At 56.5% G+C, this 11,669-nt stretch overlaps 1 protein-coding gene across 1 annotated transcript; it reads right to left on the bottom strand.

Moving 5' to 3' along the window:
- Window positions 1–2,319: 2,319 nt before the first annotated feature.
- Window positions 2,320–10,666, bottom strand: Matn1 (matrilin 1). The gene is made up of 7 exons (XM_076563619.1): window positions 10,561–10,666; window positions 8,919–9,265; window positions 6,603–6,825; window positions 5,273–5,398; window positions 4,407–4,823; window positions 3,691–3,843; window positions 2,320–2,516 (listed from the first exon to the last, which is right to left on the bottom strand). Exons 1-7 carry the CDS (start codon window positions 10,664–10,666, stop codon window positions 2,320–2,322), a joined length of 1,569 nt encoding a protein of 522 aa, XP_076419734.1.
- Window positions 10,667–11,669: the final 1,003 nt, after the last annotated feature.

Here is an 11,669-nt window from a genome sequence, read left to right as displayed (position 1 = left end):
AGCAAGGCTGCACTGTGGCCAACCTGCTGGTTCTTTCCCCAGCACCTAGATGAAGGCCTGGCCTAAGGCCACTGCACTGTCGCATGACTAAGTGACAGAGACGGCCACTGTCCTGAAAACCTCCACAGCCCTTCTCTCTGCCATCTCAGCGCTGGGATCTTCGGAGTGGTGCTTCGCAAAACACAGACAAGGCTGTCCCAGAGAAACTGCTGGGTCAGTACCCAGCCGTTGGTCTCTGGAAGCCCTGGGCACAGGCATCACGTGAGAGGGCACATGGCTCTGTCGGAACAACCCCAGTGGACTGAGTTCCTAATGAGGAACAGACATGGGGCAAGCCAAATGTCCAGGCTGGGGGAGGTTCCTGGCCCATACCAGAGGCCCAGGTAGCCCAGCCTGTGCAGACCAGTGAGCCATGGAAGCAAGCTCAGCAGTGTTGCTGAGACTGAAGAATGTCCCCCCACGTTGTTGGTAGGCCAGGCTACAAGGCTCAGATTTCCTTTCTACGGCTGGAGGCTCAAAGCAGTGATGAGTCTTATCAAGTCACCAGGGAGCTGAGTGGTACGGGAGCTAGGAACCCTTCAGGTCAGAGAGGAGAGGACTGGAGCTCTGAGTGCAGCTGGCAGAGCTGGGGGGGGGGGGGGACATGGAGCACAAAGGATCGGGAGTGGTTTTCTGTTCAGGGGCTGCTGCTGTCACTGCAGAGCAGTGAGGACACACAAGAAGATGGAGCTTCCAAAGCAGCAGAAAACATAAAGAGGCCCAGGTCAACCCAGGCTCAGTGGACCTCCCCATCTCCCCACTCAAATGGACCCAACCCAGGGTTCCCAGATACCCTGGACAGACACAAACCCTGGCACCACCGAAAGCCACACTCTTCTCCAGGTAGGGCCAAGGGGATGGGCAGACTCTGCCTCACTGAGTCCCTCCCAAGGCCACCCTCTCCCTCCCGCCTGATGTGGAGGCTGTGTACACACTTGATACCTGAAAAATGAATGCCTGAACAGGTGATTCCTAACTGGCACCACTTCCCACCCCCGTGGCACCGTGTTCTTTAGCTGTCTTGGGGTCCTGATGCAAGAACTGGCCCACAGACAGAAATCTCATCATCACTTAGCCTTCCCCTCCATTAAGTGGGGGAACCAGCCTTCTCTGGCTGGTTACTGGGGGTAGAGACTGAGACCACGCGGGGGGGGGGGGGGGGGGGGGGGGGGATTGTGAAGATGAGCAGGCAGGACGTGAGTTGATTTGGTCTTGGTGTGGCCACTGTCAACTTCGCCAGCACCATGCCGCTGTCCCCACAGCCACCTCATCACAGCAACCCCAGCACATGCACCTGCATCATCCTCCCTCCTGGTCCCCAGTCGCCACCTCTAATCCCATCCAGGGTATACGGTGAGCCACACTGAATTTGGTTTTTCCTCAAGGAACAGAAAAATCGCTCAGAGTCAAGAAAGGCTAAAAAATTAACTAGAGGAAAAAACAAAAATATATTAAGCTTCTGGTTGGAAAAAAATGCACACACAGTCTCGCACACACCCATTCTCTGCATTTCCACCTGCGCACACACGTCCCTACTCCCAGACACACATGAGTGTGCCCAGGCACACACACACTCACAGACATCATCACGCACTCCCAGCAGGCACAAGCATGTGTCCCCTCCTGCTCCCAGCCCTGGACACCAGAGGCTGGGGAGACCCTACAGCCATTCTCCCCAGGCTACCTCACTAAGGCATCAAAGCCAGACTAACTCCAGCTACAGAGGACATTCCCAGGATTCTGTGAGCCATGCGTTGGGTGGGAGGTGGCAAGACCACAGGAGCTGTTAGATGATTCTGTTCTCCAGGACAGACAGCCGCTTGCTCACTGCTTCCAGTGGAGTTGGAGTTAAGGGCAGGTCGGAGCTGGGAGTAATGATCTAACCCCTCTTCTGGTTTCCCCCAGGAGCTATATCCAGGACTTTCTCTCCCTCCCTCCCTCTCTCCCTCCCTCTCCACCAAAGCCCAGGAGTACTCAGCTGTGATCATTTTCAGACTTAGTCCTGGGGAATTCCTACCATGCACTGGTTGAGACTGGCCAGCTGTCGGGGCTGGCTCTGCCTCTGAGTAAAGGCTGGGGTTTACCATGTCACCGGGTGCCTGAGAAGTGAGCCCATGAGCTCCATATTTGGGGAGTAGGTCCAGAATTCTGTGTCCCATCCCTAGAACTTGGCTTCTGCCTCAGTTTCCCTGCCATACGGGAGCCTCTGAGCTTGACAAGGCCCATTACCAGGCCGGTGCCAGCCTTTCTAGCCAGAATCCAGGCCCTAGCAGGAGAAGGCTACCCCAAGCCTCTATCTAGAACCAGACTGTCTGTGGTCATGCCCCCAGCATCCTGGCCCCCTATGCTTCTCCGGTCCTCCCGACCCCTGCCGTCTACAGCCTGAGTAAGGATATACTTCCTGGTCAGCGCCTGCAGCAGATCCTCCACCTTGGCCTCAAATCTCACTATGGACTCACAAGCACACGGGTCTTCCTCTGCAGCGGAGAGAAGAGAGAGGGTGGACAATGCTGAGCGGTGGTAGGGAGGGTGGCCAGTCACTGCTGGGACTGACACATGGGAGACCTGAGGGTGTGAGGGGGACCAGAATAGCAGGAAGACATCAGGGTCCCTAGATGGCACCCCCAGGAGTGACGAAGAGTGAGCTGTGGTTGTCCCCAGAGCCCTGATAGGGGACTGGGTTGAGTACCTGCTATGTGGGGATACTCAAGTCATCTGAGCTGAAGGCACATCTGGGTCTGACATCTGGAGTGTGTGTGTGTGTGTGTGTGTGTGTGTGTGTGTGTGTGTGTGTGTGTGGTGTGTTCCTATGTGCATGCATGTACATATGTCAGGTATTGCCATCTATCTAATTTTTTGAGACCAAGTCTCACTCTGGTTTGAAGCTCACCACGTAGGTTAGGCTGGCTAGCCAGCAAGTCCCAGGGACCTGCCTGGCTCTGTCTCCTTAGATGTGGATTACAAGCATGCCATGCCCAGCTTTTTTCAATGTATTCTTTATGTATGTGGGTGTTTTGCCTGCATGTATGTATATGTACTACATCCATGTGATGTCCTCCGGGGCCAGAAGAAGGCATCAGATCCCCTGGAACTGTAGTTACAGACAGTTGTGAGCCACCATGTGGGTGCTGGGAGTCCAAGCCGGGTCCTCTGGAAAGAGCAGCCAGTGCTCTTAACCACTCCAGCCTTCTGGCTGTTTGGTTTTGGTTTTGTTTGATTTTTAGGTGGGTTTGGGGATAGAAATCAGGTCCTCATGCTTGCAAACATCACCAGCTAGGTTTTCTCCATTGCCCAGGAGCCCAGACTTCTCACCGCAAGGATCAGACCATGGGCCAAGACATCGAGAGAGGCAGGAAGGTTTAACCCTAACTCCAGCAATCAACAGTGGTCCCACCCCTCCAGCCTTAGCTTTCCTGGCTACAAAACAGGATCGTGATCTTCCCACCAAATGCGGCAAATGACAGATGTGCAGAGCGCTGAGAACAGCGCTGGCCAAAGACGGGGTATGTCTCAGCCAGCAGCGAGCTAGCCAGCCCACTGCTGAAGCTACCACCAGTGCGTCACTCTGCTTTACCCACCCCACACTCAGATCCAGGGTGGCTCGTTTCCCCCACAGAGCCCCTCCCTTGGATGGCCCCTGGCCTCACTTACCCACACAGATTTTCTTCTGCAACTTCTTGCCAATCTGGTTGATGGTCTTGAAGTCAGCTGTGTAGAAGTAGTGGTCTGCCACCGGCTCAGAGGCGATCTCCCTCAGCTCATCCTCCACGGCATTGCCCACGCCCACCGCAAACATCTTAAAGCCTGTCAGAGGAACCAAACACAGAAGGCTGGCCTCCAGGGCAGATGACTGGGCCTCCCCAGGAATGCCTAGACTGCCTGCGCAATGACACCTCCTTGTGGCAGCTGCTGGAATTGCAGGTGCAATGCCTGTACCAAGAACAAATAAATCTGCTATGTTGTCTGAGCTTCTGCTGTGTGTGCCTGTTCGTGTCTGTGCTGCGAGCGCTATCTGGCCCTCAAAATATCTGTCTAGTGGTTCTTATTTTCCTCATTTAATTAAAATGGTATAGCCTGTCTCAAAGTGGGGTTGTTTTCTAACAGTTGGTGCATTCTTGGGAACCAACATTCTGTTGGGAAAGTTGTTAAGTCTCAGCAACAAAAGGACCATAAGACAAGCCACTCGGTCCTCCAGGGCCTCAGTTCTATCATCGGTATGAGACTTGGCCTAACAAACACCTCCCTATTTGAAGTGATCTGGGTTTAAAACATTAATCAGAAGTCATTGAGGTAAACTACAGTAGAGCTGTGCCTATGGGTGTCCCTGGCCATCATTGGGGTCCAGAAGCCAGGCAGACAGCACATACCAAGGTCCTTGGCCTTCCTGGCAGCGTCGTTAATGTAGTCCTGGCTCCGGCCGTCGGTGAAGACAATGCCCACCTTCTGGGCTCCAGGCCTTGCCCCGCTGGACACAGTGAAGGAATTATCTATGAGGTACTTCAGGGCAGCGCCAGTCATGGTGCCCTTCTCCATGTAGGACATGTTCCTCACAGCCGCCTTGATGTCCTTCTTGGTGTGGAAGCGGCCAAGCGGGAACTCCTGGCGTATGGAGCTTGAGTACTGTACCAGCCCCACCTGGGCCAGCCTGTCTGACACGTCCAGGGTGTCCACAATCTGATTGATGAACTTCTTCACCAGCTCAAAGTTCTCAGGACGCACACTCTTGGATCCATCAATGAGGAAGACCAGGTCGGTGGCTGAGCCACCGCCGCCACCACTGCAGACTGAGGAGAGCACAGTGACAAGGAGTTGAAGCTTGGGGACATGTTCATCCATCCCCGTCAGCAGCCAGGCACTGCACCGTGTGCAAGCTCTGGACTCAAGGGTCACCCTCTTTGTATCCCAAGATTCCCTCTACAAAGCCAGAGTTCCCGGCCCCATTTCACAGTGCCAGAAACAGCTGGTAGATCCGACAGCTCAAAACTGGTGGCACCAAGATGTCACCTCAGGATCTGTGCCTCGCCCTACCTCAACACACCCTGCCTGGTGCGATGCGAGAGTCGGAAGTCAGGAGAGAACCTCTCACAGTTAACAGACTCGAGAAGGCGTCTGTCTACTTGGTAGACTGGTCCAGAAGCAGAGGGCACGATGACTCAGATGGGGGTCTCCTGGGGTGCGGCCAAAGACCTCTCCCACCTCCCCTCCCAGGGCTTGCCCAGGTCCAACCACTGACCATTGCATGTCTTGCCGTCGCTGTTCAGGGTGAAGCCTTCATGGCAGGCACAGGTGTAGGAGCCTGGAGAGCTGATGCACACCTGCTCACAATCGTGGTCCCCTGTGGCACACAGGTCTGACACCACTGGGGAGACAAGGGGAGGCTCAGCCATCACACTCACAAATGCTTGCACTTCTCAGCCAAAATGCTCCTCCCCGACCATGAAGACTGGCCCCTGGCACATTCAAGGGAACTGAGACGCACGCACCCCAAACTGGATAGAGTCCAGATCCCACACTCTCAACCCAGGGCGGTATTGCTGCGGCCAGAGTAAGATTCCCCCAAGAAGGGGGTAACACTGCTAAGAAGAAGTCAAGGCCCCTGCGACGGCAGAGGCCACGGGAGCAGGCCCCCTCGGGTGATCTGCCCACTGCTGTGGCTGTGTGTCTACGACTCACACAGCAGTAAGCACAACACACAACTCCCACAATGAAAAGCCTGTTGCATGCTGGGAGCTAGTGCTGTGCCCTGCATGACCCACGTAGGTCAGGTAGGGAATGTGCTCTGAGCCCCATTACACACACGGGGAAAGAGGGGGGCCCAGCCTCATCCCTGGTCCAACTCTGCGCCTTCTGACCAGTCACAAAAGCCCACCTCCCCTCCACAAAGGACTCCAAACCTTCCCAGGCCCCTGCACCCTCCTGCATCATGGAAACCTTTGGTGCCAAGATCTACCAGGTAGGTTGGGTTTTTGTTTTTGTTTTTGTTTTTGTTTTTGTTTTTTGTTTTGTTTTGTTTTTAAAATCCTCCCCTAATGGGTTCAAGCCCACCCTTGGTCCCTGCAAAATCAGCCTATAAAAAGGCTCCTGAACTGCAGGCTGGGGACCTTGTAGAATCTGGAACCCTCTATTATTAGTCCAGCCTGGGTTCATTACCCACCCTCAGCCTATTCTGGGTTCCACTCCTAAGTCATGGAGGCCTCACCCCTGATACTGACGCTGAGTCTTTGACAATACCCAGGCCGGCTCTCTGGTCTCACCTGTCCCTAGCCAGTCACCCTGTCCCAGTCCCACCTCTAGGACTAGCCCCACCCCACCCCCCAGTGCCCACTCGGCACGCCTACTATGCTCTGCCCCCAGACCCGCCCTCCCACACTTATTCTCTATCTCCACCCTTCTTTCACCCCAACTCCGCCATCCCAGACAGGGCTCTGAGACTGGCTCGATCCGGTCCTGTGGTCCCCAGAGTTAGTCAACCCTGTGTTGACTCTTAACCCTTCTTCTATCCAACCCCTCGGTCCAGGCCCCGCCCCCAGGCCTGGTCGGCCCCGCCCCTCCCGGCCGCTCACCGCAGAAGGCCTCCTGGAACTTCTTGGCCAGCTTCTCGATGACATTGTAGCTCTCCACGTAATCCACGTGCTCGTCCTGCGGCTCGCTGGCGATCTGTCGCAGCGTGGCCTTGTCCACGCGACCCACACCGATAGCGAACAGCTCGATGCCGCTGGCCCGAGCGCGCGCAGACACGTCCCGCACGCTGTCCTGGGGTCTCCCATCAGTCACCACGATGACAACCTGCACGCCCGGGGGGGGGGGGGGGGGGGACACATGTGAGGACCGGCTCCAGCAAACCCTCAAGACAGAGAAGCCGGGGGTCTGAGAAGCACCGCAATTTGCTCAGGGGCACAGGGCTGGCGGTAGCCAGCACACACACACACACACACACACACACACACACACACACACACCAGGAAAGAGATCCCACTAGCCACGGAGGCTGCAGGCTTCTTCTGACTGTGGGAGATGAGGGCTGAGGTCTTCTCCCTTCTGACTCCAGCCTCTGGAGCCTTCTCCATCAGGTAGGAACCTCTGGGGTCCGGGGGTCCCACCTCCTGAGACTCTGTAAACAGGAACTCTACAAACAGGGCCAGGTGTCTTCCTCACACTCAAGCTTTCTGGGGCCTCCAGCTGCTTGGAACCACACCCTGGTGACTGTGGCCTCTGATCTCCCTGAGGTCCCCGTGATCAGCGTGGGTGAAATTACCTAGTTAAGGAACTAGCCCCGTGCAGTTCCGCATAATGACCACCAGAGGGAAGCCGAGGTTTATGAATGAAGATGGGGCGCCTCCAGGATGTAGCTGGGCTGCTTTGACCCCCACCACCACCACCAAATCTAGAGAATGAACCCACTGAAGGAAATGTCCTTTTGTCCTCCTCCACTACCCAGGATGGCACCTACCCTTCACAGAGAAGCAAAGACTGCTCCTCTCCCACAGGCCCTTGCTCGGTACGCAAGGAAGAGGGGCCCCAGCCTGGCAGTGTCCTGGTGCCTGGCTGTAAAGCAGCTAGGGCAAGCTTGGCCCAGAAGTGGGGCTCCTTCTCTGCAGCCCTCTTTGCTTACCCGGGGTCTCTGCCTCTGTAGAAAGGCATGGGGCGGGGGAGAGTGAGATGACTCACCAGCAGGAGCCCCGAAGAGTCAACCACTATTTTAGAACCAGCACATTGTCCCCTGGGAAGTGATGCTGCACATTCCTCCCCTCAGGGACCTGGAGCGGAAACCTAGCTGTGACTCTGAGTTGTCACACCCCACCCAGGCCCCTGTGGTTTTTAGTGGCTGAGCCTCTGCCCAACCTTGAGACTTGTAAAGGTCCCAGCAGGTGTCTGGCCCCAGCAGCCTCCCTGGGGCCTGCTGGGAGAGTGTTATCCGCACCTGCCCACTCAGGCCTCTGGTCTGATCTGGGGGGACCAGTGTACTCTAGAGATGTGCAGGCGGCAAGTAGCACAGGTCACCGTCTCTCTCCATCAGCGTTGCCTGGAGCTACCCCGTCCTCTAAGTATGGCCATCGGGCCCCGCCCCGGTACTTCATGCTAAATTATTTGAGCAGCACCACAGATTAGACCAGCTGACACTTCTCTGGGCGCTGGGGATGGTAAGGGTTGTGTGTCAGCCACTGAACACTTCTGACACTGAGAATTTGGACTCGTTGCTGGAGCATTCTGTTTTCCCTGTGTGTAAATGGAATCATCAGCTTCAGGCATTGGTCTACAGTGAGCTAGTAAGTGGGGTACAGAAAGAAGTGAGGAAGGGGCTACTCCTGGGCCAGGGCCCGGGGCAGGGAAATGGTGACTTCTCAGGCCAACAAGAGCTGGCAAGGGGACAGACTCAGAGAAAGGGCAATGTGGGTGGAAAACCTGTGTACTGCTCAGCACGCTCCTGGAACCCTCCGTGATGGGGGCCCAGAGGACTGTCTCACCTTTCCAAGCATAGGCTGGCAAAGTACACTGGTGCCGTGTGGGGTACACTGGGTACCAGGCACCTTGCTGAGCCAAGCTGCAAGAGAGGCTATCATTACTCAGTTTCATAGGTGGGGAAACTGAGGCACTGTACTTAAAAACAGCATATTCAGAGTGGCAGTGTTAGTATGGGACCGTGAGACTGCAGAGCCCTTACCTTCCCCAGAGCATAAGTACCTGGCCTGCTTTTCTCTCCTTCAAGGAATATCTCAACCCTAGCTCTGCCGTTTCCACAGGACGATGCTGGTAATAACCTTCCATCTCTAAAACAGCTGACCAGCGGGGAGACACCAGGCAATACTCCGAACAGAAAGGCCTGGAGAACTCTATGGCATCAGCCCCGATTCCTACTCCAATCCTCTAGGGCTCCATACCTTGCTGATGTCGGGAGAGCTGGTGCGTCCACCCTCAGCATCACTCAAGGCCTTGGTGATGGCGAATTGCAGGGCCAGGCCAGTCATGGTACCCGTGGACAGCGGCTGGATGCGGCGTACAGCTTGCAACAGCGAGGCCTTGGAGCCGTGGGCCCGAAGTGGGAACTCGGGCTTCACAGTGCTGGCGTAGTTGACCAAGCCCACCCGCGTGGCATTGGGTCCCACGTCCAGTGACTCGATGACCTGAGACAGGAACACCTTCACCTTCTCAAACTCCACGGGTCTCACGCTGCGAGAACTATCAACGACAAACACCAGGTCGGTGGGTCGCGTCCTGCAGAGGTGCCCTGGGAGGGGCAGGGAGAAGAAAGAAGAGAGAGGGAGATGTCAGAGGAGTGGCCTCAGGCTCCAGGAAGTCCAGGGTGGGCCTCGGCGGTCCAGCTAGATTCTCAGCTCAGTGTATGTCTCAGGCACGCAGCTCAGCCTGTTTGGGGGAAGATGGGAGACCCCTCCGGTCCTCGGCCACACATCCCTCTTGAGCCTTCCTCATCTGAGCAACATGCTGATGGCACCTCCTGACAGGACCCTCCAAGAACAAGCAAAGGCGTGTGGAGGCCAGCAGGACTTGCTGGCAGAAGGTTAGGAAGGAGGACACGGAGGGGCCTCCTGGGTGGGCACGACTTAAGAGCCAACATGGTACCCATCTGCACAGCCTCCTGTCATCAGCAAATTCGGAGTCCCTTTCCTCCCGGGACGGGGGATTCCTGGCGCCACCTTGTCGCCCTGGCCAGGCGGGCCCCAAGGCACCCCCTGGAACAATGTCTCTTAGACCCCAAGGCAGCACCAGTGACTGGGAGGTGCCAGCGGTGGAGGGAGGTGGGCCTGGGTTCAGCCGCCAGCTCAGCTGCTCTGTGACCCCAGGGCGGGGGGGGGGGGGCAGCACCTTTTAAGTCCCATTTCCCATCTGTGCAGAGGGAGACGAAGCTGAGGACCAGATGTCCTGGTCCTGCAGCTGAGATGGGCTGTGACACTCTACCTGCCCTGTCCCAACGGAAACAAACCCATTCCCTGTGGACACCAAAAAAAAAAAAAAAAAAAAAAAAACAGAAAATGAAAGATGTGCCATGGGTTCTCTGCACCTGACATCTTGCTCTCTGCCAGCTCAGCCTCTAAATGGGTGGCCTGGGGTCCAGAGACAAAGTTGGCCATATCCCAGGACCTGACCCTTAGTGGTTCTGGGGCTATCTCACGGCACAAGCTGAGGCAGGTCCTCATCCTCCGGCCTCGGTTCCCCATCTGTACTGGAGTGACTGAGCATCTGAGGGCTGCCAGAGCACAGCCCCTGAGAGCCCAGCCCCAGAAAGGCTGTAGAAGCTAAAGAGGCACCTGGTCTCCAGATCTGCACTCACAGAGCCCTGGGCCTGGTACCTACCGCTCCAGGCTCTGGCTGGCTCTTTGGAGGTTCCTGGTCCCTGCAGCATGTATAACCAACCCACTTGCTCACTAACACCATTATCTCCACTAACCTTCCTGCACCGACACCCCCAAACCCTGATTCCCATTTGGCCTCCATCTGTCTCTGTCTCGTGCCATTTGTCAAGGGTCACGGATCCAGTGTCCCCGTCATCCATGGTCCCCTTACCTCTGGACTGAGGGACGAGGCCAAGGCTATCAGGAACCTGCAGCAGCAGCAGCAGCAGCAGCAGCAGGCTACAGAGTGCAAAGACTGGACCAGGGGTGACTTTCATGGTTGCGGCAACAGGGACGGCAGTGGCGCACCAGAGGGGCCAGAGGGAGCCGGCTTATCAACCCACTGGGCAGGGGACAGCACCCCTGCCCCAACCCCCGGGGGCGGGGCCAGGCTGAATGGAGGTGTGTGTGCCTGGAGAGGGAGGGTGGGAGCAGTTGGCCACAAGAGCCCCTTTGCCTACCGAAGCGGCTCAAGCCACAGCTGGAATTCAGGAAATCTCAGGTGGGTCGGGGAGGCTGCTTTGGCCAGAGCCCGTGCTGACTTGGACCTACCACCCAGGGACACTTGAGTGTGTTGGACTCAGGCCCTCGCCCAGCACTGCCCCCTCATTCCACACCTAAGCCCTCCCCACCCACAAATCCTAAGCCCGGTTTCCTCACTGGACGTGCTTCCTAGTCACCTCTCCGTACACACACCTTCTTCTCCTGCTGTGCCAATTCTCTCCAAAGGCCGCTGGGCTGAGTAGTGCCACTGCCCAGCAATGTCTTCTCACTAACTCCATCCCAGCACACTTCTCCCAAATTAATTGCAACTACCATGGCCATGCTTAGGGTGTGCAAGGCAGTGGGGTGGGGCGGGGCGGGGGAGAGAGTAGCTAATGGCAGATATGGGAGCCAGATCATCCGCGGGCCTGACCTCGGGCAGCTTGCTGCACCCACCGGTCTGTGCCTCGCCCCTCTTCTAGGAGTAGGGACAGTGCCAGTGCTGTCTACCAGAGCTAGCTGAGGGGTGAGCTGAACTATCTTTGGTAACCCTCACAACAAAGCCAGCCGTGTGGGATCACATGAGGAGGCAATGAGAAGACAGCGGAGGAAGATGAGGCAGGGGATTGCCACTGTTACACTTCACTGTGCACGGTGCCCCTTACTCTGAAAGGGAAAGGGTACACACTGGTTTAGAAGATCCCCAGGCACAGCTGACCTAGTCCACAGTTACAGCTTCAGCAACCATGGCGTCACCCCTCACACTGGTGGTGATGGTCACACCTGTCACTCTCCTGG

Source organism: Peromyscus maniculatus, chromosome 2, assembly GCF_049852395.1.
Source record: "Peromyscus maniculatus bairdii isolate BWxNUB_F1_BW_parent chromosome 2, HU_Pman_BW_mat_3.1, whole genome shotgun sequence".
Taxonomy (NCBI): domain Eukaryota; kingdom Metazoa; phylum Chordata; class Mammalia; order Rodentia; family Cricetidae; genus Peromyscus; species Peromyscus maniculatus.
This window is presented reverse-complemented; position numbering and strand designations above follow the sequence as displayed.

Excerpts from the sequence above, each read along its gene's own strand:
- Matn1 (XM_076563619.1), bottom strand. The coding sequence starts at position 10,666 with ATGAAAGTCACCCCTGGTCCAGTCTTTGCACTCTGTAGCCTGCTGCTG. Across the intron at positions 4,824-5,272 it reads CGACGGCAAGACATGCAATG|TCTGCAGTGGTGGCGGCGGT; the intron begins GTCAGTGGTTGG and ends TGCTCTCCTCAG. Across the intron at positions 3,844-4,406 it reads CAGGAAGGCCAAGGACCTTG|GCTTTAAGATGTTTGCGGTG; the intron begins GTATGTGCTGTC and ends TTCCTCTGACAG.